At 43.4% G+C, this 26,709-nt stretch overlaps 1 protein-coding gene across 15 annotated transcripts in view; it reads left to right on the plus strand.

The window, feature by feature from the left end:
- The window catches only part of eps15l1a (epidermal growth factor receptor pathway substrate 15-like 1a), a 95,642-nt gene that overhangs the window by 50,156 nt on the left and 18,777 nt on the right, over positions 1-26,709 (plus strand). For 10 of the 15 annotated variants that reach the window (XM_055508459.1, XM_055508454.1, XM_055508458.1 and 7 more), the window contains 7 exons: positions 10,084-10,169; positions 23,528-23,560; positions 24,324-24,396; positions 24,572-24,733; positions 24,945-25,142; positions 25,908-26,087; positions 26,552-26,657. In XM_055508459.1, the coding sequence (XP_055364434.1) occupies positions 10,084-10,169; positions 23,528-23,560; positions 24,324-24,396; positions 24,572-24,733; positions 24,945-25,142; positions 25,908-26,087; positions 26,552-26,657 (838 nt within the window). The remainder of the gene's footprint in view (positions 1-10,083; positions 10,170-23,527; positions 23,561-24,323; positions 24,397-24,571; positions 24,734-24,944; positions 25,143-25,907; positions 26,088-26,551; positions 26,658-26,709) is intronic. The other 5 variants (XM_055508457.1, XM_041070284.2, XM_041070285.2 and 2 more) reach the window with 1 other exon arrangement.

The raw sequence follows: 26,709 nt of genomic DNA on the forward strand, positions 1-26,709 counted from the left end.
CAATGTGAAGAGTCTACATGTCGTCCAGCGTCTATAACTCCAGGCTGCTTGTGTGTGTGTTTTCTTAGGAACATGTGTGTAGATGTATTGTCTGTAATTCACCAACGCAGCTTCAGGCTGCCCTTGGCTCACATCTTTAGCTAAACGGTCAACGCAGCCTCGCCTCAGTGTGTATGTGAGCACAGCGAGGGTCATCCTTCTCACGTCTCCTCATTTCTGGTGGGTTTTCCATGCGGCGTAGACGGAGGGTCATCTGTCCGATCCGGGACCCTCCTGCAGTGGATGGAGTGGTCAGTCACTCTCTCTGCGACCTTCATAGCCTGGAAGGACCTGGAAAGGGGCCACAGTTTGTAGTTCCAGTGCTTCCTCCTGAATTTCTTAACAATCGCCCAGTGCCCTATTTGGATGCTGTGTAATGGTCCTGTCACCTGTCTTCACCTGTTGGGAAATATGAATTGTGAGGTGTGTTTGCCTGGCACGGTTTGCCATCAGGCCCAAACCAAACTCCGTGGCTACAGGTGGAACCATTTGTGTGCCAGAGTCTGCGTTCCTGTGAGGTAGAAAATGTTTAAAGCACAGGGAGAGATAAGGAAGGAGAGGGTATAGAGAGTTGAAGAGGAAACGAGGATCAGGAGGAGAAGACAATGACTTTATCTGTGCTAAGAACTAAGTCAGATAAGTATTCAGAGAATTCAGTTAAGAACTCTGAATATGGAGCAGGAGGACGGTAAACAATACAAAACACAACTGGCTTCTGAGTCTGGGTGAGAAAGGCTCAGAGTGAGGCTCTCAAATGAGTTAGAACTATGTTTAGGTTTAGGAGTAATTAGTGAATCTGAGTTGTAAATTTCTGCTACTCCTCCACTTCTACCTGTACTTCTAGGAACATGATAGTTGATGTGAGTCTATGGAGTGGACTCATTCAAACTAACATATTCCTCCTGCTGCAGCCAGGTTTCAATGAGACAGAACAGATGTATGTGATAGTCACTTATGAAGTCATGTATTAACACGGATTTAAATGAGAGATCTGATATTTAATAAACCACACTTTATTAACTTACTCTTACTTTGTTTTGTAAAAGTAACTGTTTTGATGTTTATTAGGTTCTTTTAAGTCACTCTTCTTTGATTTGTTTGTGAATTGCATGGTTTAGGTGGTCGGGGAGCAGATACAATCTCTATGCAATAACTAAGACTAAGAGTGGGTGGGGCTGCTGTAGAGAACATGCAGAGAGGCATGTAAGACTGCAACTCTGCGTCCTGGGCTCCACTCTGAGTGGTCACGGAGTAGGGAGGCTAAGCAACATGGCCATGTTACTAGAGAGCAGAGAGGCTGCGTTTAACGTGGGAAGGACGCCGTCTATTCTAATCAGCCCAGACTTTCCCTAAATAGTGCTCCAATCAGCCACAAAGCCAACAGCGTTTGTACCGAGGCAGCCGGTAAAAGTGTCTACCCCCACCGTGTTTGGGTTTCAAATCTGCCGCATCAGTGCCGGGTTTGCACTGCGGGAGGAGTGTGTTACGTCCTTCTGGCCTGTAGGTGGCGATTGACTCCCACTTTTGGTCCTAAAACATCGTAGTTGCTTAAGTCATATAGCCTCTTGTAGAACAACCAAAGATCAGGTCTTGGGTGGCCTAGTGGTTAACACGCATGGCTACAAAGTTTTTTTTTGTCCGGGGTTCGAGTCGGAGTGGAAGCAGTTTTCTAATTTTAATTATTGGAAAAACAGCGTCTCATCATCATCATGATCATGAGATGACAACGTTGTATTACTTAGTGCATGGATCGCCAAGACCATGAACCGCTGGTATGAAGTTATGAACGTAAGTAAATTATGGCAAATTATGGCAGTTTAAAACCGAAAATAAAAAGCTGAACGGTGCGCCCTTCCGCGTGCAGCGTTCGATTTGTGGCAGACAAGCTACTGTAACCCTGATTTCTCGCTGTTGGTACGGGCTACAATTTTCTTTACGTGGTATTCTTCTTCAATGCACCACACGGCAAGACAGTACGGCACATGTACACTTTTTTATTTACGCCGCTATTATCCAACGCGCATCACCTTTTTCCTGTCCCCCGTCAACAAGGACAGGTAGGAACTAATGTTGATGACAAATAAAATCACAGTAGCTAAAATGTCACGTTTCCCAAACATAAAATAAAAAAATAAAAAGGAATACTAACTAAGGTTACACTACTACTACAAAAAAAGTGTTATTCACTATTTAAAAAAGTGAATGAGGATCATCTAGACCAGAGGTCGGCCACCGGTAACACCCACGTTTTTAATGAAAAAAACATACACTGGGAGCCGCGGAGGGCGGCAATATTATATTATTTGACAACATTCAACATATGTTTTTTAATCCAAAGAAGACATAAAGTCAAGGCTCAGAGATCTAACCCATGATAAAACATTGTCAAGGCATCGACAAGGACAGCTAACTCGCTTTTCCCTGCTTCAAACAGCTGCTGTAACTGAAAGCAACCCGTGCGGCATCACCGGTCAATCTGGAAACGTATTCATTGGTTCGGACGTTGTTCTGCCCGCTTTCATGTAGACACAAAACTCGTCAAAGCAAAAGAGCTCAGTGCAGCATTTACAAATCAAATGTGAACGTTTTAATTTTTTTTGTAAAAATAATGTTTTCCCTGTTCAAACCTGGGGAATAAAAACGATTCTGATTCTGAAAGCGGCTGATCAACTTTGCAGGAACACATTTCATATGGTACAGCTGAAAGGGAGACTAACAACCTAACGCAGCCGAGGCTGTAGCAGCAGAGAAACGCAGATCTTTGTCCTGCGTGTTGATGCGCGTTTCCTCTTCCCCCAGTGTCCCTGCTCTGGGACGTGGATGGCCCCGCCCACTTTCATTCAACAGACGGACATGAAATGAGGGAATAACAAAAAAAACAGCTGGTTAACTTTGTAGTAACATGGCTGTAGCTCCGCAATGACGTTATGTGGTACAGGAGTAATAACGAAATAAACGGAATATAAAACGGAAACGCTTTCAAGCGTTTTCTTTTCACCCAAACTAGATGGGTGTATTGTCATCTTTTCTGTAATTTTTAGGATTTGCATGTTGTTGTATATGAATAACGAAATTAACAAAATCTACGTTTGAAAAAACTGTTTCGTGTCTACATGAAAGCGGGCAGAACAACGTCCGTGTATGACTCACTGCCGGAAGTGGATGGTGAACCTCTTGGGAACATGGTTGTAGCTCTGCTAAATAATACAGGCAGCCAGTCCTACAAATCATTTGTTATTATCTTGTATGCCAAAATATAAAAATGTTCAGTAATTACAACTACTGCTTCCACCGGGATTCGAACCCGGGGTAAAAAATTGACACATCAAGGCTGTTGAACAATAAACAAACCATTACACCACGGAGGTGTTGATACGTGACTCTACATGGGTCTACAAAACATGAGTATAGGACAGCGTGAAAGGAGTAATAACGAAATAAACAGCTGGTTAACTTCGTAGGAACACCTTGTATTAAGAACTGGTATATTTAGAAAACCCAGTAGTCCTAGTGTTAAGATGTGTGAACTGGGGAGGAGACGGCAGCAGCGACTGAAGAGCAACTGAATAGAGTTGATGTCTTCCCCGCGGACAGGCGCATTCATTTGATAATGCACGTCCTTGGCTGACAGTTCAGTTGAAAAACACACTGAATCTTTACAAACAGTCCCTGAATAACATCTATGAACTGCAGTTTCTTCCTTGATTATCCATGATTATTATGAAAGAAGCGCAAATCTTCGCCAGTCCAAATTGTGCAAATACTGTGTTTACAATATAGGTAATAAATAATAATAATAGTATTTTCATTTTAAAATGCACTGCATATTTTAAACGAATGTCGAAGTGCTACAAATAACTTAGATCAGAAAGCTACGATAAATACATACGTTTATTTTTGCAGAGTAAACGTATGTAGAACAAACTACTTGCTGCATTAATGAGTCTTAGACCTGCAGCTGATCACGCCGCCCGATGCTGCCCAGTCTCCCATGGAGCTTTGTCCTGAACCTGAAGTATTTCTCACCTGCTGATCGAGTAGTAGCAACACATTAGCATGTCTATGCGCCTCTACGGAGGAGGGGAGGGATGAGAAGTTTGCCTTTGCGACTGTGAGCAAACGTGAGACAAGCAAAAGCTTGGTCGAACTCAGATTCAAGTCATCTGAGTACGAAACACATCACATATCTCGTGTTTCATTCGAGCGGCAGTCTGGAGCTCTCTGCTAAGACTGCTGCCCCGCGACCCATCCACGGATGAGCTTCGATTAAAAATTAAAAGCAGAGGTTTTTTGTTTTTCGTTTTTCTCTAAACGAAAAAAACAGCTTTAAATTCAAGTCCGTGTGTTTTTGTTAAATATTTTTGTTCGGTTTATTGGTTTGTAATGCGGTGCTTTTATTCAGATAGATGGACGTATGGGAAATCAAAGTTTTGAAACATACACGGGCCGAATGCGTCACATCAGCCACTCATTCATCAGCCACAATGACACGCACAGTCAAAACAAATTCTCGCTACATCTAGTGCGCCACTCCCCCGTTCCTCTCGTAGCCCGCATTTGCACATCCATACATTTGTGTATTGGTCACTCTCTGTCTGGACACATGACTCCGAAACACGTCACGTGCTTGTGTAAGAGTTTGATGTCTCCACCAAATTATAAGCAGAGGTAACGAGAGAACGACTTTTTGTGTTTTCCGTTTTTCTCTAAACAATAAAAACATATTACCTCCAATTCCGTGTCTTTTTGTAAAAAACAAATGTTTGCCTGTTTTATTGGTTTGTAAGGCGGTGCTTTGATTAAAATCTGTGCCGCTCATCGAAAGAGAAACGAAAACGCCGGTGAAAATGGCTGGATGGATGGATGGGAAATGAAAATGTTGAAACGTACACGGGTCGAATAAGTGCTCTCAGCCACTCAGTTACAATGACACGCACAGTCAAAACAAATCAAACTGCAGTTCTGCAGACACAGAGTAAACGCGTAGGAACGAACATGTTGCTGTAATGCGTTGCTGTAGATCTGCTGATTTCTGGCGTCCTGTCAAAATTACGATCGACAACTGCTGTAAAACAAATTCCTATGATTATTACGGTTATTTACATAAAATCTACGACTATTGGAAAACATTCATTAACAAGCTGTGGAAGTTTAAAACCTAAATAAGCGGCTGTAGTCGCAGATGGACTGCGCTCTACGTCTTTACTTGGCCATGGGCATTCAAATTATATTAATTAAACCGCGACGCATAATCATGGTATTATGTGAAGCCAATATGTTGTATCAGATGTTAGAGCGGTGGCTGTGTACATATTTTTAAGAGACGCCTTCTATTTAAAGACACGAAAAAGCTGAGGAGAATAAAAACAAGAATGTGTTGCTGCTGTGGCGCTGCCTGTTTTAAAACACACAGAACAATTATAACTTCGCAGTGAACAGAAAACAGCTAAGCCATCAACAAGTTGTTGCCCTTCATACTCCCTATGTTTTAGCACACAACAGATACTTAATAGTAAAATAGGTCTGGTGTAATATATGTGTGTTACAGGTAGAAATGAACAGTCGGATCTCAGTTACGCTGTAGTGCTTTGGAGGCTTCTAATCAACGCTGCGCCACCTGGTGGTTAAAAGGAAACTAGCGTCCTGATTTTTTTCAGCCGGCTGCAGGATTAAAAATCTTTAGCACTCGCTGCACCGTGGCGACGCGTCGGTACTGCAGTAAAAACCCTAGTCACTTTGAACCGCTGCCACTGTAGGACACCACCTAGACAACCAATGGTGGAGCGAAGACAGCCGGCTAAACATGTCATCGCTGGTCACATTGGGGAGGGGTCCAGAGAAAACTACGTAGTCCGACATTGTTTTGGCGAATGAACACACCGACTCAATGTTAGTTTTAGTGACTTCCGATTGGTGTAACCGGGCGTCATTAGCTCCTGCGTGTATTATGATCTTAGCATACTTACACTTATCCTTAGACAGGAGCTTAAGATAAGACTCAATGTCGCCCGCTCTGGCCCCAGGCAAACACTTAACTATGTCCACTGGATTCTCTAACTTCACGTTTCGGATTATAGAGTCACCAATAATCAGAGTGGGTTTCTCAGCGGATGTGTCGCTGAGTGGGGAAAATCTGTTTGAAACGTGAAGCGGTTGGTGGTGAACCGTGGGCGCCTGCCGAAAGGTACATTTCTTACGAGCTGTAACCCAGTCAATACCCAGCTGTGTGGGGCCAGCCGGGGGACTGGTAGCAGCTAAGCTAGGAGGCTCCGCACCGGCTAAAGGGGCCTGGCCAGCTGGCCTGTTTTCTATGGTGCGAAAGTATAGGTCTGAGGGTATAGCCAGACACATCATTAGAAAGAAGACAAGGATGACTACAATTTAGTTAAAAAATTACATTGATAGAGTGAAAATTGTGGCTCTAGTGACAAGTTAAATACAGATGTTCTGCCTTTAAAAATGTAGCCCTCGCACTCTAGCTGTGACATCACACACTCTAGCTCACGCAATGCACACTAATGGAAAAGCTGAAAATTTAACAAAAACCACACAATATTTAAACACTCAGTAGTTGAAAACTATAGAAGCTACGAGGATGCTGATTTACATGGATTAAGTTAAGAGGTGATCGAGGCTTTTGAAGAAAGGCATTCCTATGCCAAAGTATGACGATGACAGACGCTGATGAAAGAGCGAAGTTGACAAAAAGTTAAACAATGATTCCCATAGACGACCATTATTAAATAGAAAGTTGAACTACGTTTCTATGAGGAAGCGTTGAGGCGATGAAACCGACCAGAAAACGGGTGAAATAATAAGAAGTAGCGGAATAATAAAGACAACTGGCAACAGCTCTCACACTATTGATTGGTGAGTGACTATTGATGACTAGTTATCATTAATTATTAGTATTATTAATTGCTTAACTATTACACAGTTAAGCAATTAATTGCAAATTCTTCCTTTAAATACTTAATAGTGATGTGTCGTTCGTGAATGATTCGTTCAATATGAATATGAACTAATCTTTTATATAACTCGGGAGGAACGAGTCCTCTTAGTGAACGACTCGTTCAGTTCCATGCAGTAACTTCTCTTGCCACATCGCAGCAGTTGCTTAAGCTCAGTCAGCAGGACTGGAAACAGAAATGATTAGTTCAGGACTGACCTAAAGAGTTGTGAATGAATCATTTCTGTTTCCTGTCCTGCTGACTGAGCTTATGCAGCTGCTGCCCTGTGACGAGAGAAGGTACTGAATGAAAATCAACAAATCGGTCTGAGAAGACCCGTTACTCCCAAGTCATGTAAAAGATTAGTTCATGTTGAACAAATCGTTCACAAATGGCACATCAATAGTCTGTGAGCCCGTAGCAAAAGTATTATCATTTATTGTATTATTGCTATATATATATATATATATATATATATATATATATATATATATATATAGCAATAATACAATAAGAAAAAAATAAGAAAGCAAATCAGGTTCATACTCAGTTTGAAAAACAATGAATGACAGTCGTAGCACTTCAAAGCGACCACCTTTTTTACTGCAGTACGGTCACATCACTGCACAACGGGTGCGTCCCCGACTAAGGATTTTTAATCCTGCAGCAAGATGAAAAAATCAGGGTGCTAGTCTCGTTTTAACCACCACCTGGTGCAAATATGTGAAGTCCGACTGGTAATTTCTATCTGTGTCTACACATTAGATACAAAAAACTATGTCATGTTTATTGTATTATTAAATGTAGAGTAGTTCATTTTGAAATATTACAGATTATTATGCGTCTTTGCTCGCTAGTGCGTGCTAGTGTTTGTTGTCAATTGCCAAAGCTGCTGATGTGTTTACACAGTTCCCAGGCCAGCCGAGAGACACAGTCCCTCCTCCAGCCAATCCAATAGAATAATATAAGTATAATAACATAAAATAGGAATCTATATTTATTCATCAATCTGTGTTATAAATGTATTTTATATGTATATCTGTACTCGTCTTCTGGTTTGTTGATCATGAGGAAAAAATACAAAACAAAGTTGGTTTTCGTTTCAACTCACACAACAAACACAATTTTAATTAACGTAATTCAAGTGTTGTTGTTTTTTCAACACAAGGCACGGAGTTGGATTTTAAGCTGATTTTTCGTTTTGAGAAAAAAGCACAGAACATAAAAAAAGTAATTCCCTCGTTATGCAGCTTTAGGTTGGTGGAGAAACCAAACTTTTAAAATTTACTCACACCGCAATGACCTATAGTTTGCTCTGATTCTGAATGAAACGTAAGAGCCAGAATGACAGATGATGTGCCCAGATAGAGCTTAACCAGAAATGTACAGTATGCAAATGCAGGCAACGAGAGAATCGGGGAGGTGGTGTCACCATCTGAAGCAGAGAGTGGTGTGACGTTCTGTCTTTATACAGTATGTCCTCATATTAAGTACTGTCGGGTGTGCCGGGTCCGTGTACATTTTAAGTTACAGTTTAATTTCCCTACCACAATTTTTTTTGTTAAATTCTGCGTTTTTGCTTCACTTTAATATTTTATTTCACTGTTGGGGAAATAGAATGGTTTTATCATAACTACTTTGATTTGTTTTTTGATTTTTTATAAAATGTAAAAATAGGAGGACACGTTGGTTGTAACCAGTATTGCAGAGCATAATGCTACTCTGAGCCTATGATTTCTTATAACTAAATCATCCTGGTCCTGACCTGATCTGACTTGTATGCTGATGATAGGTTATCGTGTTGTATTGTCTCTCACACTAACACTCATTCAGGTTGTAGGCTTTTTATTAGCAAGACCATGTATAAGGTTGTGGAAAATTTACTGTCACTGTCATGAACAATTATCCTGCGTTTAATCTTTAGATATAACAGCAACTCAACCTGTTGCATGTTGCTAAAAAACATTGTTGGTCACTAATAGTTTCTGTCTGTAGTAACAGTTGCTCAACAAATGAGCAGTGACATACTGTACACAAAGACATACATCACAGCATAACTAATAAAACGCTGCTGTTTATTACAGTGTAGCTCCTATATTATAATCAAATAACTGAAATCAGTTTATTCTTTTCATAGCATCTGAGGGAAATCTACAGTTTGACATAATTGTTTCCATTTTCTGCTTATACAGGACATTGGTACAGGCTGTAATTCTCGTCTTATTTTTGAGATATAATACAAACTGTAATTTGATAATTGCATCCATGTGTTTATCTGTGCACCATAATGATGACATTCAAGATTCCTGCTGTTTCCAGAGCTAGGGTTCAGCTATAGAAGGTATAACTTCACTTCAACTGTTTTGTGTCTTCTGAGAACATACGCAGGTAAATTATGGAGTGACGTTGGTGAAGCCAGGGTGTTTATCTAAATGTCACCTGGCATATTATGAGTCTACCTGTAGCACAGTCATTCATTGAAAACATTCCATTCTTCCACAGAAAAGAACTTGGGACATGGGACAATGATCTTTATTCAACACAGAAGCTTCATGCAAACATAGGGTTTACCATGCAATAAATAGAGTTTATATGATTGCATTAATCCAAACAAAATGATGTGCTCCTAAATAAATTCCCATCTCTATGACACTACATTATAACATCTGATTCAAAAAGAATTAAAGTAAGATGAATTCAAGTGTTTGTTTTCCGTCCTGACCACGACTGCCATAGTTTGCTCGAAGTGTAGAGCTGAACGCCTCCTACAGGTCGACATGATCTTGCACAAGTGTGAGTGTGGCACCACCAATACACTACTAAGTAGCAGAACTGTACTCCAGAAACTTTTTCAGCCCTAGTGGCCACACTCCCCATGACCTCACCCTCCTCTAGATCAAACATCTGTGGTTCTTCTACCATAACCACTGGTTCCTATCCTTTTTTTATATCTTCATCCTGCTTTTCGTCTGGTGTTGTTTTCGTGGTACATTTCACAAACCAAGTTCCTTAACTAAAGAGGACTTTTGTGCCAATCTGTTGTTTTTTTCATCCCCCTCCTTCCTATGTCTTTGTTTATTGGTCTTCTCTATAGGACAGCTCGAGTTCAATGGGATCAGGAGAGTTCACCGGCATCAAGGAGTTAGATGACATCAGCCAGGAGATAGCCCAATTACAAAGGTAACAAAAATTAAAACAATGTTTTCCTTAATTAGTTGCTCCATCATTCATAGTCTATTTTACATTTAGCATGCTCCTTCAATCAGAATTATTTTTAAAAATCTGAAAAAATGTGGAAAAAAAGTATACCAAAGAAAAGCAAAAATAGGTTAACAATTGCTCTCTAACAGCCTCAGGGTCAAAACTCCGCCTAGCTACCACATTTGGTGGTGGCTAGACTTTTGCTGCTTGTTAGGGCCAGGACATGCAGCACGAGGGCTCTTTTCTTTTGACTCGAAGTGGAAAAACTACACCGGTGTAACTTTCCTGCTACTCGCAGCAAAACAAATGTTGTCATCTTCACCATCCTGGGAATGTAATGGTAGGGGAAACACTGGGCCTAGGTTGTTACTGAAGCTTTTGACGTTATTCTGTATTTAACCTTCATAATAGTAACATCTCATATTAGGACAGAACCTTATTCTTGTTGATCAGTGTAAATCACAGGCTACTCCAGTGGACATTTGGTTGCATAAGCAGAATATTTTTTTTAAATAACTGTCTGGCCTAGCTGAGGTTGTGTCACTGGCTTCATTGGAGTGGTCGTTTGTGTGAGGCTCGTCCTTGATTGAGAATTTATGAGGTCTATTACTGATGTTGGATGAAAAAATCTTGGACGCTTACAGGGTTTGCCTTAATTTATCCCAAATGTATTATATTAGGCTTAGGCCAGGACTCTGGGTTCAGTCTTTGCTTTGTGCACTAGTGCTCTGTTATGTTGGAACAGGAAGAGAGTTGTTGGAACCCCACACCATAACCTCCAAACCTTGCACAATGCAATCAGGCAAGTACTGACTTTCAAGCAGTCACCAAGCAGTTTTCTTCTGACGCTCAATAAAAAGAAGAATCCAAAACGTTGTCTTTCGTAAATTTATTTCTGGATATGCATTAAGAAAAATCAAAGAAATAAATAAATAGTTTAAAGAAAGGCACCTGGGTGGAAAGTATTTAAAGCATACATATAACCATCATCCCCTAACACAAACACCTTCCAGAACATTCTCTAGTAATACATGAGCTCAGCCTCAGGAAACAGACCACAAGTCCATCAATATTATTTAGACGGTTGTCTTTTCAGTTTGCTAAGTCTACAAAGACAAAGGTGGGAAAGAGGAACTTTCAGTGCATTTGGGGTTCATGTGTCACTCAAGAGGCACCTTGTTCCTTATCTAAGTCAAACACTGCCTCACAGGGTAATAAAAAGAGGACTGGGATTCCTGCTCACAAAGGAGAACTGGGGCCCCCCTGCACAGATGCGCTTCCAGCAATTGTAACAAGAAAAATTCTTGAACTTATGTCCTTGTCACGGATTGATGTAAATGTGATTGTGATGCAGGACCCAAATGCACGGCTGGAGTCTGGTAATTTATTTAATAACAGTCCGGTAAATGTCCAAACAAGAATAATCGTCCGGTCAGGCACTGGGAATCAAGAGCTCTGACAGCGAGACCAAAACAAAACAGAAAACTTTTACTATATTGGCGATGGAGCGTGGCACGGCGGTATTCTCACAAGACGATCTGACAATGACTGATGTGACTGGTGGCAGTTAAATGCTGGTGGTGATTACTAATAACGGACAGGTGTGTGTAATGAGACCGGGACGTGAAACGGGAACTAACCAGAAGAAAATTCTCAGCCTCCGCGGGTGGTCTCATCCTGGATCATCTGGATTGAGATTTCGGATGTTTTTCCAGGGATCTGTTGTAGCCACTCCTCCAGTTTGGGGGTCACAGCCCCCAGTGCTCCGATCACCACAGGCACCACTGTGGCCTTCACCTTCTAAGCCTTCTCCAGTTCTTCTCTGAGCCCTTGGTATTTCTCTAGTTTCTCATGCTCCTTTTTCCTGATGTTGCCATCGCTTGGTATTGCCACATCCACCACTACGGGTTTCTACTGTTCTTTGTCCACCACCACAATGTCTGGTTGGTTCGCCATTACCATTCTGTCAGTCTGTATCTGGAAGTCCCACAGGATCTTGGCTCGCTCGTTCTCTACCACCTTGGGAGGTGTTTCCCATTTTAACCTTGGGGTTTCCAGTCCATACTCTGCGCAGATGTTCCTGTATACTATGCCAGCCACTTGGTTATGGCGTTCCATGTATGCTTTCCCTGCCAGCATCTTACACCCTGCAGTTATGTGCTGGACCGTCTCAGGGGCCTCTTTGCACAGTCTACACCTTGGGTCTTCTATGTCCTCTATGGCTCTGGTGCTCAGGGCCTGCTCCTGTGCTGCCAGGATGAGAGCCTCTGTGCTGTCCTTCAGCCCAGCCCTTTCAAGCCATTGGTAGGATTTGTTGAGATCAGCCATTCAGTTATGTTCCGGTGGTACATCCCGTGTAAGGGCTTGTCCTCCCATGATGGTCCCTCTTCCAGCATCTCATCCTCTGTTCTCCACTGCCTGAGACATTCACTCAGCACGTCATCTGTCGGGGCCTTATCCTTGATGTACTTATGGATCTTGCATGTTTCATCCCGGATAGTGGCTCTCACGCTCACTAGTCCTCGGCCTCCTTCCTTGCGGCTAGCGTATAGTCTCAGGGTGCTGGATTTGGGGTGGAACCCTCCATGCATGGTGAGGAGCTTTCGTGTCTTAACATCTGTGGTCTGTAACTCTTCCTTTGGCCACCTTATTATTCCTGCAGGGTATCTGATTACTGGCAGAGCGTAGCTGTTTATTGCCCGGGATTTGTTCTTGCCATTGAGCTGGCTTCTTAGGACTTGCCTTACTCGTTGGAGGTATTTGGCTGTTGCCGCATTCCTTGTTGCCTGTTCAAGGTTGCCGTTTGCCTGTGGTATTCCAAGGTACTTGTAATTGTCCTCAATGTCTGCTATTGTTTCTTCTGGGAGTGAGACCCCTTCTGTGTGGATTACCTTGCCTCTCTTTGTCACCATCCTCCCACATTTCTCGAGCCCGAATGACATCCCGATGTCTGAGCTGTAGATCCTGATGGTGTTGATCTGCAAGTCGATGTCTCGCTCATTCTTAGCATACAGCTTGATGTCATCCATGTAGAGGAGGTGACTTATGGTGGCCCCGTTTCGGAGTCGGTATCCATAGCCAGTCTTGTTTATTATTTGGCTGAGGGGGTTCAGACCTATGCAGAACAGCAGTAGGGACAGTGCATCTCCTTGGTATATGCCACATTTGATGGATACTTGGGCGGGTGGCTTTCCATTGGCTTCAAGGGTGGTTCTCCACAACCTCATCGAGTTTGCAATGAAGGCCCTTAGAGTTTGGTTGATGTTGTACAGCTCCAAACATTCAGTGATCCATGTGTGTGGCATTGAGTCATAGGCTTTCTTGTAGTCGATCCAGGCTGTGCACAGGTTGGTGTGTCGCACTCTGCAGTCTTGGGCGACTGTTCTGTCAACCAGGAGTTGGTGTTTGGCTCCTCTGGTGTCCTTACCAATGCCCTTCTGTGCTTCGCTCATGTATTGACCCATGTGCCCACTTATCTTAGCTGCGATGATGCCTGACATGAGCTTCCATGTTGTGGAGAGACAGGTTATTGGCCGGTAGTTGGATGGGACTGTACCCTTTGAGGGATCCTTCATTATCAGGATCGTTCGCCCTTTGGTTAGCCATTCAGGGTGAGTTCCATCCCTTAGCAGCTGGTTCATTTGTGCTGCCAGGCGCTCATGGATTGCAGTGAGCTTCTTTAGCCAGTAGGCGTGGATCATGTCAGGGCCAGGTGCTGTCCAGTTTTTCATACCTGAGACTCTTTGTTGGATGTCTGCCACTGTGATAGTCACTGGATTCTGTTCAGGGAGGTTGCTGTGGTCTTCCCTCAGATCCACCAGCCACTGTGCATCACTGTTGTGTGATGCCTCCCTTTCCCATATACCCTTCCAGTACTGTTCAGTTTCCAGCCTTGGTGGGTCTGCTCTGTTGTTATTACCCTGCCATTGAGAGTACACTTCGCAGGTTGTGTTGCAAACAGCCGGTTTATTCGTCTGGCTTCGTAATCTCTGGTGAACTCTTCGTAAACTCTTTAGGCGGCTGGCCAAGGCTTGTAGCCTTTGCTTGGCAGTTTCGAGTGCTTCAGGTATGGGCATCTGGCTGTACCTCTTGGGCATCGGTCATTTCATTGCACCTCTCTGGGCCTCTGTCATTTGGCTCACTTCCCTCCGAGCTGCCTTGATTTTTGCCTCCAACCTTCGTTTCCATGGTGGGTATTGTTTCTCATGGCTTCCATGGTTGCTCTTACAGCCAAGCACCTCTAGGATCACTGATGCTGAAGCGTATATCAGCTCATTGGTTTCTGTGATTGTTGTGGTAGGGATTGCTCTCAATGCTGCATTCACATCTTCCATGAGAATTTCTGATGGTACTTCACTTAGCCGTTGTAGTGGGGTTCGGGGTTGCCTGTTCAATCTCGCCATGATCTTATCTTTCAGGTCAGTCACTGCCTCGCTCAGCGTATCTGTGCTTATTGGGGTTTTGTACCCAATTTCCGGTTGGGGAGATGGTGAAACCTCCCTTCTGACCTGGCGTCCTGGCTCCCCCTTGCCGTAGCATTTGTGTCGTATCTCATCAATCTCAAGTTGTGATAGCAGTTGCCGTTTGTGGATGTTGGAACACTGAGCAACTACTAGTTGCTTCGCCGTCAGCCTTGAATGTGGGTTTCTCCGTTCCCATTCACCGCACATTCTTTGCATGTAACCCCTCTGACTAGGGTTACTTGAGTAGTAGCATTCAACAGAGCCTTGTTCTCACATCTCAGCCATTTCTTTCTTGTTCCAGTAGCCCACTTCTCACCAAGGTGCTCTGGTTCCCCAACACCTGACGCAGACCTTGTTAGACAGGGGGACGTCTGAGCCGGTATCTCATGTGGTTCATTGTCTCTCATGATATGAGGTAGGCGGGGGCAACGGGGATTCGAACCTGGAACCCCCCCGCATGCAAGTCCTGTGACTTTACCGGTTACTACTTTAAGCAGCAGCTTTGCTACTCCATCCTACGGGAACGGGGACAGGAGTATTTTGGAGCTGGTTGGCCAAAGCTTCAAATCCTGTGAAACATCAGAACCCCAGACACTGACGTGTCGGGGCCATCCTGGTCCCAATTTTTTCTGTTATGAGACACACCTGGGGCTGAGATGATATTGGTCTCATCCCGTACTGACATGATACAGAACAAACATCATTGCAATCAGTGGGAAGGTAGACATACAATAATGAACCGCACAGCCAGTGAACATCTGGAATGGGAACTGTGCCTACACTTCAGGTGCTAACTCTGAATATTCACAGCAGGATCTGTACTGCCTCGGAGGGTCAGTCACCTCGTCAGTTGTTTTAGATCCCTAGTTGGGAGACCTGTAGTAAAACTGAATCGGGGTCAGACGCTGCGCTGGAATGAGGGAGTTTGGAACAGACTTACAGTCGTAGCACTTAAAGGTGTCAGCCTTTACGGCAATCTGTTTGAATTTGCAGCGCGGTATCACCGGGTTATAGCGCGTTGGAGCTGTGTTACGTCTATTTGGCCTATAGGTGGCGATCAGCCCCCACACTGGCCTTTATCACGCTGTCCTATACTCATGTTTTGCAGACCCATGTAGAGTCACGTATCAACACCTCTGTGGTGTAATGGTTTGTTTATTGTTCAACAGCCTTGATGTGTCAATTTTTTACCCCGGGTTCGAATCCCGGTGGAAGCAGGAGTTGTAATTACTGAACATTTTTATATTTTGGCATACAAGATAATAACAAATGATTTGTAGGACTGGCTGCCTGTATTATTTAGCAGAGCTACAACCATGTTCCCAAGAGGTTCACCATCCACTTTCGGCAGTGAGTCATACACGGACGTTGTTCTGCCCGCTTTCATGTAGACACGAAACTCTTCACAGTTTTTTCAAACGTAGATTTTGTTAATTTCGTTATTCATATACAACAACATGCAAATCCTAAAAATTACAGAAAAGATGACAATACACCCATCTAGTTTGGGTGAACAGAAAACGCTTGAAAGCGTTTCCGTTTTATATTCCGTTTATTTCGTTATTACTCCTTTCACCTGTACCACATAACGTCATTGCGGAGCTACAGCCATGTTACTACAAAGTTAACCAGCTGTTTTTTTCGTTATTCCCTCATTTCATGTCCGTCTGTTGAATAGAGCAGGGACACTGGGGGAAGGGGAAACGCGCATCAACATGCAGGACAAAGATCTGCGTTTCTCTGCCTGCTACAGCCTCCGCTGCGTTGGGTTTTTAGTCTCCCTTTCACCTGTACCATATGAAATGTGTTCCTACGAAGTTGATCAGCCGCTTTCAGAATCACAATCGTTTTTATTCCCCAGGTTTCAGTCACCATCATTGGAACGTCATGTCACTGTCTGCTTCAGACGGTGACGCCACTGCCCCGATTCTCTTGTTGCCTGCATTTGACAAGCATACATTTTTCGGTTAAGCTCTACCTGGACACATCATCTGTCATTCGGGCTCTTACGTTTCATTCAGAATCTAAGCAAACTATAGGTCATTGCGGTTTCAGTAAATTTTAAGAGTTTGGTTAAACTTAAAAGCTGCTCTAACAAGACAACGACTTAGTTTTTTGTTCTCTGCTTTTTTCTCAAAACAAAAAATCATCTTTAAATCCAACTGGCCTGGTTTGGCAATTGACAACAAACACTAGCGCACTAGCGAGCAAAGACGCATAATAATCTATAATATTTAAAAATGAACTACTCTACATTTAACGATACAATACCATGACATCGTTTTTTGTGCTTAATGTGCAGACACAGATAGAAATGAACAGTCGGACCTCACATCTTTGCGCCACCTGGTGGTTAACACAAGACTAGCACCCTGATCTTTTTCATCTTGCTGCAGGAATAAAAAATCCTTAGTCGGGGACGCACCCGTTGCGCGCTGGTGACGCGCACGTACTGCGGTAAAAAAGGTGGTCGCTTTGAAGTGCTACGACTGTAACAGTCGCTCGTGTAGCTGTGTAGTTAGTATACCTCCACCACATACTGGTAGACTTGGATATTCCAGCCATTCATGATCAAGGTTCCTTAGTGCTCGGGCTGTTCTGTTGGGCATCTCACAGGTTGTCGATATTTCAAGGCTGGGCAATATCCCTCTAAACCACAAGATGAAATACATCATGACAGATGCAACACTCGGGACTGCAAGCCAATGCCACCACAGACAGGCTTCACGCCTTCTGCCACGTAGGAGGCCAACTTCCATTTTACAGAGTAAATGCCTGAAATTTGAACAGATATATCATAAACCCAATACTTGTTACTATTGTAGAGCATCAAAAGATACAGATGATGGTTGTGCTGGTGTCTTCTTCTTCGATCAAGCTTGCAAACTGATGTGGTGACAGATGGGATCATTGTCCCCTGTGGACATATGTGATGTGACAAGGTTACCTGTAACCACAGATTTCAGTTGTGTTTAGTTCTTCCCATTGAAATCTTTCAGGGTTGTTATCAGCTGACAACAGAGACACTTGGGATTTGTCATCATCGCCAGGTCGCCTGAGTCACTGTCCCTCATGTGAAGTGATGTTAAGAGTCTACACGTTGCGCAGCATGGGGAGCTCGAGGCTGCTCGTGTTTGTTTTCTCAGGAACATCTGTTATGTGCAGCTCGAGGCTGCTCGTGTTTGTTTTCTCAGGAACGTCTGTTATGTGCGTATACTAGAGTGTGAATCACCGGTGCAGTGAAGAAGCACTTCTACGTGCCTCTCCCACTGTGCTGGTCAACGCTGCCTCTTATATACAAGAGTGTTACTGCTGTTCTTGATCCTCGTGCTGGTGCACAACCGGTGACGGGTCGTCTGTTGGCTCCAGAACCTTCCTGCAGTGGTTGGCGTGAATCCAAGGTGCTCGTTTTGCCGCCTTCACGGCTGTGTGGGTGGTCAGTAGCACCAAAAATGGACCTTGCCACCTCCTGGAGTTCCAGTGTTTCCTGTGATGTTCCTTCACGATCACCCAGTCTCCTGGATGGAACCTGGGGAGAGGTCCCTCTGCCTGCTTAGGAAGCGCTGCCTTCACCTACTGAGAGATTTGAGAGAGAACAGAGGATACATTTTTACATTACTGCAACATTGCATCTTCACATATGGCTGTGGGTGGCAACACTCTGGTCTCAGGGTGGAGTCCCATCATAGGAGGTCGGTCAAACCAAATCTCATATGGGCTAAGATTTGTTCTCGCTCTCCTCCTCATCCTCATATATGGGAGCTCAATGGGAAGAGCCTGGGTCCATTTGCAGGCAAAATGGTAGTATAATTGTTTTTCAATTCAATTTCAATTTAAATTTTTTTATTTATATAGCGTCAAATCACAACAAAGTTATTTTGAGACACTTTACAAATTAAGGTTTAAGACCTTACACAACTAAACCCAAAAACATACAGCAAGCATTTAATTTGACAGCAACAGTGGAGAGGAAAAACTTCCTCTCTAACGAGGAAGAAACCTCCAGCAAAACCAGGCTGAATGTGGACGGCCATCTGCCTCGACCGGTTGGGGTCAGGGGATAGAGAGAGAGAAAAGCACAGCAACAACAACAAGCAACAGAGGGTTTTGGGGAAGAACTGTCAAATTATCAATTTCAACCTCATATGTCAGGACAAGATCAAGGGTATGGTTAAAACGATAAGTGGGTTCATTTACCTGCTGTGTAAAACCAATAGTGTCTATTAAGGAGTTAAAAGCAGAGCTTAGACTGTTACTGTCAACATCTGCATGAATGTTAAAGTCTCCCACTACAATGAGTTTTTTTGTGCTAAGAACTAAGTCAGTTAAGAATTCTGTTAAGAACTCCGAACATGGAGCAGGAGGACGGTAAACAATACAAAACACAACTGGCTTCTAAGTCTGGAGTAATTAAGAAAATCTGATTTATAAATTGCTGCTACTCCTCCACCTCTACCTGTACTTCTAGGAACATGATAGTTTATGTGACTCATCTCAAGTTAATCTGTTTCTCTCGAGTTGACTCATTTAAAGTAACATATTCATCCTGCTGCAGCCAGGTTTCAGTGAGACAGAACAGATCTATGTGATGGTCACTTATCAAGTCATTTATTAAAAAGGATTTAGATGAGAGAGATCTGATATTTAATAAACCACACTTTATTAGCTTACTGTTACTTTGTTCTGTAAGAGGAACTGTTTTGATGTTTATTAAATTCTGGTAAGTCACTCCTCTTTGATTTGTTTGTGAATTGCATGGTTTAGGTGGTCGGGGAGCAGATACAGTCTCTATGCAATAACTAAGACTAAGAGTGGGTGGGGCGGCTGTAGAGAACATGCAGAGAGGCATGTAAGACTCCGACTCTGCGTCCTGGGCTCCACTCTGAGTTGTCACTGAGTAGGGAGGTTAAGCAACATGGCCATGTTACTAGAAAGCAGAGAGGCTCCAATTAGCCACAAAGCCCACATCATTTGCAGGACACCACCTAGACAACCAACGGTGGAGCGATGACAGCCGGCTATACATGTCATCGCTGGTCACATTGGGGAGGGGTCCAGAATAAAATACGGAGTCCGACATTGTTTTGGCGAACAAACACACCGACTCAATGTTAGTTTTATTGACTTCCAAATGGCGTAACCGTGCGTCTTTAGCTCCTGCGTGTATTACGATCTTAGCGTACTTACGCTTATCCCTAGACAGGAGCTTAAGATAAGACTCAATGTCGCCCGCTCTGGCCCCAGGCAAACACTTAACTATGACCGCTGGATTCTCTAACTTCACGTTTCGGACTATGGAGTCGCCAATGATCAGAGTGGGTTTCTCAGCGGGTGTGTCGCTGAGTGGAGAAAATCTGTTTGAAACGGGAAGCGGTTGGAGGTGAACCGCGGGCGCCTGCCTAAAGCTACGTTTCTTACGAGCCGTGACTCAGTCGTTGCCCAGCTGCCTGGGACCTGCCGGGGGACTGGTAGCAGCTAAGCTAGGAGGCTCCGCACCGGCTAAAGGGACCTGGCTAGCTAGCCTGTTTTCTAAGGTGCAAAGCCAAGACTCTAAGTCAAACAACCTCGCCTCCAACCCTGCAACTAGCGTATACCTATTACAAATACCATTACCATCACTAAAGGAGGCAGAGGATAAGCTAAACATAGACACACCGAGCACCGAACAGAGTGAGAGGAAAAGGGGGCAGCCATAGCAGGAAAGTAAGCTAGGAGCTACGCTAGCGGAGAAAACACTTAGATAACAGTGAACATTAGCAGGACGTTTAATGAAAGAAGGGATGCTTGAGTGTTACAAGCTTGTTTTGCAACTATTAGCAGTCGCTACCAGATATAAAACGATAATATTTAGAAAATAGCGGAGAGTAACGCCGTACACACACAGCGGCAGCAAACCTCAGTAACCGGAAGTGACGCTATACGCTTAACGTCAGTCAGCCCAACCTCTGTTTTTCCATTATTGTCTGTGTTGGAGAGCCTTGCAGACGGCTCAGGCACTTTGTTGTGCAGACGGTATACGTCTGGAGTCTTAATTTTTCTGGCAAGCAGACGCCTGATCTCAACTCCAGTGGGCCTATACTCACGACAGAAAGTTATCAGATCATCTTCAAAGTCTTTTTCTGAAACCATAGGATTGGGCAGGTTTTCTGCAGCATCTCTGACATCACTTGCTGTCCACGAGCGGTGCACAAGGATCGGACCCTGTGGTCCCACTCTTTTGACCATGGGGCACATGAGCAAGGTGCCTAGTGTCTCCCCTTCATCCGACTCGCTCTCATCTCCCAACGCCATCAATGGTGGTGATTATTTGGGCTTTTAGAGCGTGTTGTAGGCTGACCTGACTGGGTCGACGGGTTTGGGTCCCGTGGTAGATGTCACTCCTCTGACTGTCCTGCGTGGGATGACACTACTGGGTCTGACGACGATGACACCAGTGGCTGTATTTGAGCTTGTCCACCAAGTTGTGCTGTATTTCTAGCTGCCTGTTGATGTGGAGGACAGGAGTTGAGGTCGGGATCCACACTCAGCGCGTGCATTTCTGCAAAAGGATAAACAGAGGGAGAAGTTGAATATGAACAGGAATACGGTGGATGTTGTTGGCTGTTTTCCTCCACCTGTCGAATCACTAATATCTTTCCCTCTTCCAGGCAGTCTACTGCCTGCTTCCTAGCCCTACTTCGTGCTTCCTCCTTCCACAGCTCCAAACACTTTGTGTTTTCCTTAATGTAATCTGCTTCATGTTTTTCTTTTTTTTTTTTTTTTTTACCTCAACTTCCTTTGCTTCCAGCTTTTTCTCTAACTCTTCCACCTTGGTTCTGCTCAGACTTACTCCTTCTGGGAAACCATACTTAGAAACCCACTTATTTACCCATTTTATGCTGGCTCGGCCATATTTCCTTGTCATAATTTTTATTATCGTTATTATATTATTATTACCATCAGGAAGGATTTGCTTAGTCTGACCGGACCCCCTCCTCTCTGGTGGTTACTCTCGAACCCCCTGATGGCTCTGCAGTGAAGTGTACACTTGCTCAACAATTTGCTCCAGGAACGTCTTCGAGAAGGGAATTGTATTATGTCCTTGGTACGATTGCCTTAACCTGCTTCACTCTACCTGCCTCTGCCCTCAAATAGAGAAGCTTGCTGGGGGACTGCCATCCACCCCAGACTAGGAAGCCCCACTTGTGATTTTTGACCTCACAAATCTTCCTTCTGGTCTTTTACTAATTAATCAACAGCCCTTTATTTTGCAAGTTTTAATTAAACCCTTAATTCTAATTTATTTGGAATTTCTCTCACCAAGTGTCAGAACTGTTGTACTTTGGATCCCAGCAGTGAAGGTCCTTGATCGAAGCAGTCACTCCCCTCTTCTTTAAGACAGGAGGTTAGGGCTGACCTGAAGAATTTGTTTTAGTCAGGACCGTCGTCAACTGCTCACCTCGACTCAGATGATCACTCGTGGGATCCTGTTCGTAGTGCCAATTTGCTGTGGAAAAAAATACCACGAGGGCTGCTGATGCTCAATAAAAAGAAGAATCCAAAACGTTGTCTTTTGCTAAATCAAAGAAAGAAATCAATAGGTAAAAAGAAGGAAAGGCGCCCGGGTGGAGAGGACAAGTTGTTGCTCACACAAGGTGCACACCGAAGTTCTCTGAAAACTTCTCCTCCTGTATTTAAAGCATACAGTTAATCATCTTCCCCTAACACAAACACCTCCCAGAACATTCTCTAGACATACATGAGCTCAGCTTCAGGAAACAGACCACAAGTCCATTAATAGTATTTAGTTGGTTGTCATTTCAGTTTGCTAAGTCTACAAAGACAGAGGTGGGAAAGAGGAACTTTGCGGTGCATTTGGGGTTCATGTGTCACTCAAGGGGCACCTTGTTCCTTATCTAAGTCAAACACTGCCTCACAGGGTTATAAAAAGAGGACTGGGATTCCTGCTCACAAATGAGAAGTGCCCCCCCCCCATACTTAAGAGTATGAGCATACAATAATCAAATTATATTTAGGCATCAATAACAAAGCTGATCATCATTAATGGATAATATAAAATTTCCATTACAATCACCATTGCCTTAGAGCCAGAAGAAGCCCAGGAGTGTTGTTCTCCCGTGTCCTCGTGGGTTTTCTCCCACAGTCAGGTTGACTGGAGCTGCTGCTGATCTTCACAATCAAGCTAAACCCTGCTTGCTTTGTTTATTTATGTTTTGTATATTATTCAAACACTGAATGTTGTGTTTTGTTTGACATTTAAACAGTAAAAATCTAAATTTAGTTTAAAAGAACCCTAATTTGGGATTTCTAATAAACAGAACATCATTTTTTTTATCCGATTAATAGGATTATCAAAATAATTGTTAGTTGCAGCCCTACATACATACATAGATACATACATACCAGCATTGCAGTCATAGTCATTGCAATTTTGGGCAATAATGCATTATGAACTAGCTTGCGGACTTTAATATTTGACGTTAAAGAAGCAGATGTAAATTTGCATACTGAAGAACCCAGAATCCCAGCTCCTGATCCACTGTCACTCAAAGCCTATAATCGAGTTCACATGCAGTAGTTTCTATCTGAACTGGGAACGTCCATGGTATGAAATCATCTTAAAAACTTTGCTGCGTATTAAAACAATACCGCATCTTTTATATCAGAACAAATGAAAAGCATTATCCTCACATAGCTAAGCCAAAGCAACGTTAAGTAAAGTGTGAAACTACATAAAAGGCACAGATGATGGTCAGAGAGGTGGAATAACTTTGTATCATCTTCCTTCCATCACATCTTCATCCAAACAACCACACTTTATTTTGATGCTTCTTTATGATTTTTTTCCACTGCTTGTTCTCCATGCTGCATCAGCACGCTTGCCTTTACACTGTGGAATACACTAAGGTAAACACACAAGCTACTTCATGGATACACTGAGATCTATATTTGATACTAAATCTGAGTCAGCAGTGGTTGGGCCTTGTGTCTGTCACTGTGCTGCATAAGGTCAGGCTGCACAGTTTGTTAGCACTAGAAGGACAGAGCATTTTCCTGTCTACCTAGAAAACTCACTGGGCAGCCAATCGGCTGGAAGGCTGTAGTTGGCATCGGAAATCATGTAAACAGCTGCTTTTGTTACATAAACAGGGAAATTACTGGCACCCCACGGTATAGTTTTCATTTCACAATTTTAGTGTCAATAGGATAAAGTCTGAATGTGTATTCAAAGCAAAGCAACCAATGTAAAACGATCTGTTTTAAGGTACAGTCAGATTAAATCTGTTCGCATAGACAACATGGATGCAAATTCTAGAGACAATACACTGCAGTCACGTCAACATATACAACATGTAATTGCTGTATGCACATGTAGGTTGTCATATTTACTCGCGTACCTGTTCATTTATATTGCAGCGTTTTGTTTCTACTAGTGCGCACAGGCTGACTTGATTTTTATTGTTTGAAACATAAAAATGACAAATGTTTTTTTCCTTAAATACTACAAAATACTCCCACAGTATGTAGGGATGCATGTATGCTTGCTTTTTGCAATACACACAGATCTTTTTGTTCTGCAGTTCTACAGTTATTGTGACATGAGGTATTTATTGCACCTCTTGTATGTGTGTGCATTCTTTGTGCATGTGTTTCTGTGTGTGGCTGTCAGGGAAAAGTACACTCTAGAGCAGGACGTCAGGGAAACTGAAGAGGCCATCAGACACAAGAGTGCAGAGGTGCAGGTGAGGTCAATATGCTGCCATTAGTTTAATGATAACTGCTTACATTTGAAAGAAATCTGTTTCTGTTTTGGTGTGTGTTTGTTGCACTAAAAATTTGCTTTACCATAAGTCTGCAATATATTACATATTGTTGTTGACAGCTGCTTATAGGTTATTTGGTTTCATCCTCCACCAGGAGATGCAGAATGACCTCGACAGAGAGGCGTCCAGCCTGCAGGAGCTGGAGGCTCAGAAACAGGATGCCCAGGACCGCCTGGAAGAAATGGACCAGCAGAAACACAAACTAGAGGACATGTTGAGTGAAGTACGGATCAAGTGCCAGGAGGAGTCACAGATGGTGAGGAAGAGACTTATCACATAAAAGCCGCTTTGTTTAAGCCATTCACTATGGTTTAGTGCTGGTGATGTGAGTTTGGGTGTACTATGTTGTTTCCAAGAGGCAACTGAGAAGGTGCTAAATCAGAAAATAGCTGTCATTGTAGCAGTTTATAGAATACATAAGTGACCAGCATGTACTAGGTTATGCCAAGGGTCAATTCTGCTTGTAGATCTCGACCCTTCAGTCTCAGATTCACTCCCAGGAGTCAGACCTACTGAACCAAGAGGAAGAACTGAGTCGTGCAAAGACCGACCTGGGTCACCTCCAGCAGGAGGAAAATCAATTGGAGCAGAGCCTGGTTGTTGGGAGGATTCAATTAGAAACCATCATCAAGTCTTTGAAAGCCACGCAGGATGAGATAAACCAGGTAGGAAAAGATGGAAATGTACAAGGCTAAAATGTGTCAACAGGGGGAACCACTGCACTGTGTACAAATTGGTGTCATGAAGGTCACATAGAGAGCTGAGCGAGCTGAGGTTTATTCATGTGACCACTTCCAGCCCTCTACACTGTTTGTAAACTCCACCTACTGTCTGCTATGCCAGCCGAGGTGTTCTAGCAGTTCGGACACCTGCAGTGAAGTTTCTGCATCAAAGACTGTAGTAATAAAGAATACTGTGGGCTGCCCTCCCTGATGATGATTCATCATATTTTTTGCATAAGGGTTGTGGGTGAGCTGGAGCTTACCCCGTAGGACACCCTGAACATCACACACCTAACACCAGAACACTTTGTATGTGATCGAGCTACAGTCAACATGAAATGTGCTGACGCTTGTAGACAGCAAAGCCAAACATGCAGCTGTCACCACAGAGACATACGCTGTGGAAATTTAAGTGCTGATGCTGAAGTTTGAGTGCCACAAAATAAGCATTGGTATCAGATTTGCACCATACATTAAAGCCATGGTGTTATATTGGATTGCATATACAGGTGTACCCAATGAAGTAGAGTGTATTTGATCACTGGCTGCTTCATTTGTATTCTAGACAGACTTCCATGTGTGAAATGTAGCCTTGGTGACACTTGTTGGTGAACAGAGCCTTTACATGACGTGTGTCGTTAACAGCCTCAACAACAGACAACCTATCAAGACGGTAATGGCTCACCTTGTTTCATGTGTATCATGCAGGCTCGCAGTAAGTTATCCCAAATTCAAGACAGCCAACAGGAAGTGTCGAAAAGCATTGAGCAGTACAACAGCACGTTGAATGGAACGCATGGAGGGAGTATGACCAACCTGGCTGACATGAGCGAGGGGTTCATTGACAGAGAGAATGGAACATTCCCAGCCATGGTGATGGCTGCACAGGTCAGTATGTGTTCTTTCACTCTGCCTTCCAGCATGTTACCCCCCTTTGCTGATGTGGACATGCAGTGACATGAAAGTATCCTCAGTGCAGGGTTGTGGTTATTCTGCAGAATTCTAGCTTTCCTCAAATCTAGCACTTTAAAACTATTTTAAATGTTTGTCCCTCAGTCTATGATGCTTTAACTGTGGGTCTCCTACTCACTGGCAACAGATATGTATTTAGTGCATCATAATCTACAACCATAGATTCAGTAGCTAGCTCAGACACAAGTGACTCACTCCAGTCTCTACTCAGTCTGTTCTTGCTCACTGTTTGCAACACAGGGGTAAGAAAAAGACATGCATAACCAACTGTAACATTCCATTGTGACCAGTGCATGACAAGTATCATCTGCTTGCTTTGAATTAAAGGAATATTCCAATTACTTCTTGTAAATGATTACATTGTTGCCTGTGTTCCACAGGAGGATCCCTTTAAAGTGAAGTCGTCAGTGCTCAACAGTCAGCCGCAGGAGCTTCACACCGACCCCTTCCACTCTGAAGACCCCTTCAAGACAGACCCTTTCAAAGGTTCCAGTCCCATTTCACTGTTTTCCTGTTTAGTGTTCTGTCTTCAAGGTGC

This window comes from Betta splendens, chromosome 4 (assembly GCF_900634795.4).
Source record: "Betta splendens chromosome 4, fBetSpl5.4, whole genome shotgun sequence".
Classification (NCBI taxonomy): Eukaryota; Metazoa; Chordata; class Actinopteri; order Anabantiformes; family Osphronemidae; genus Betta; species Betta splendens.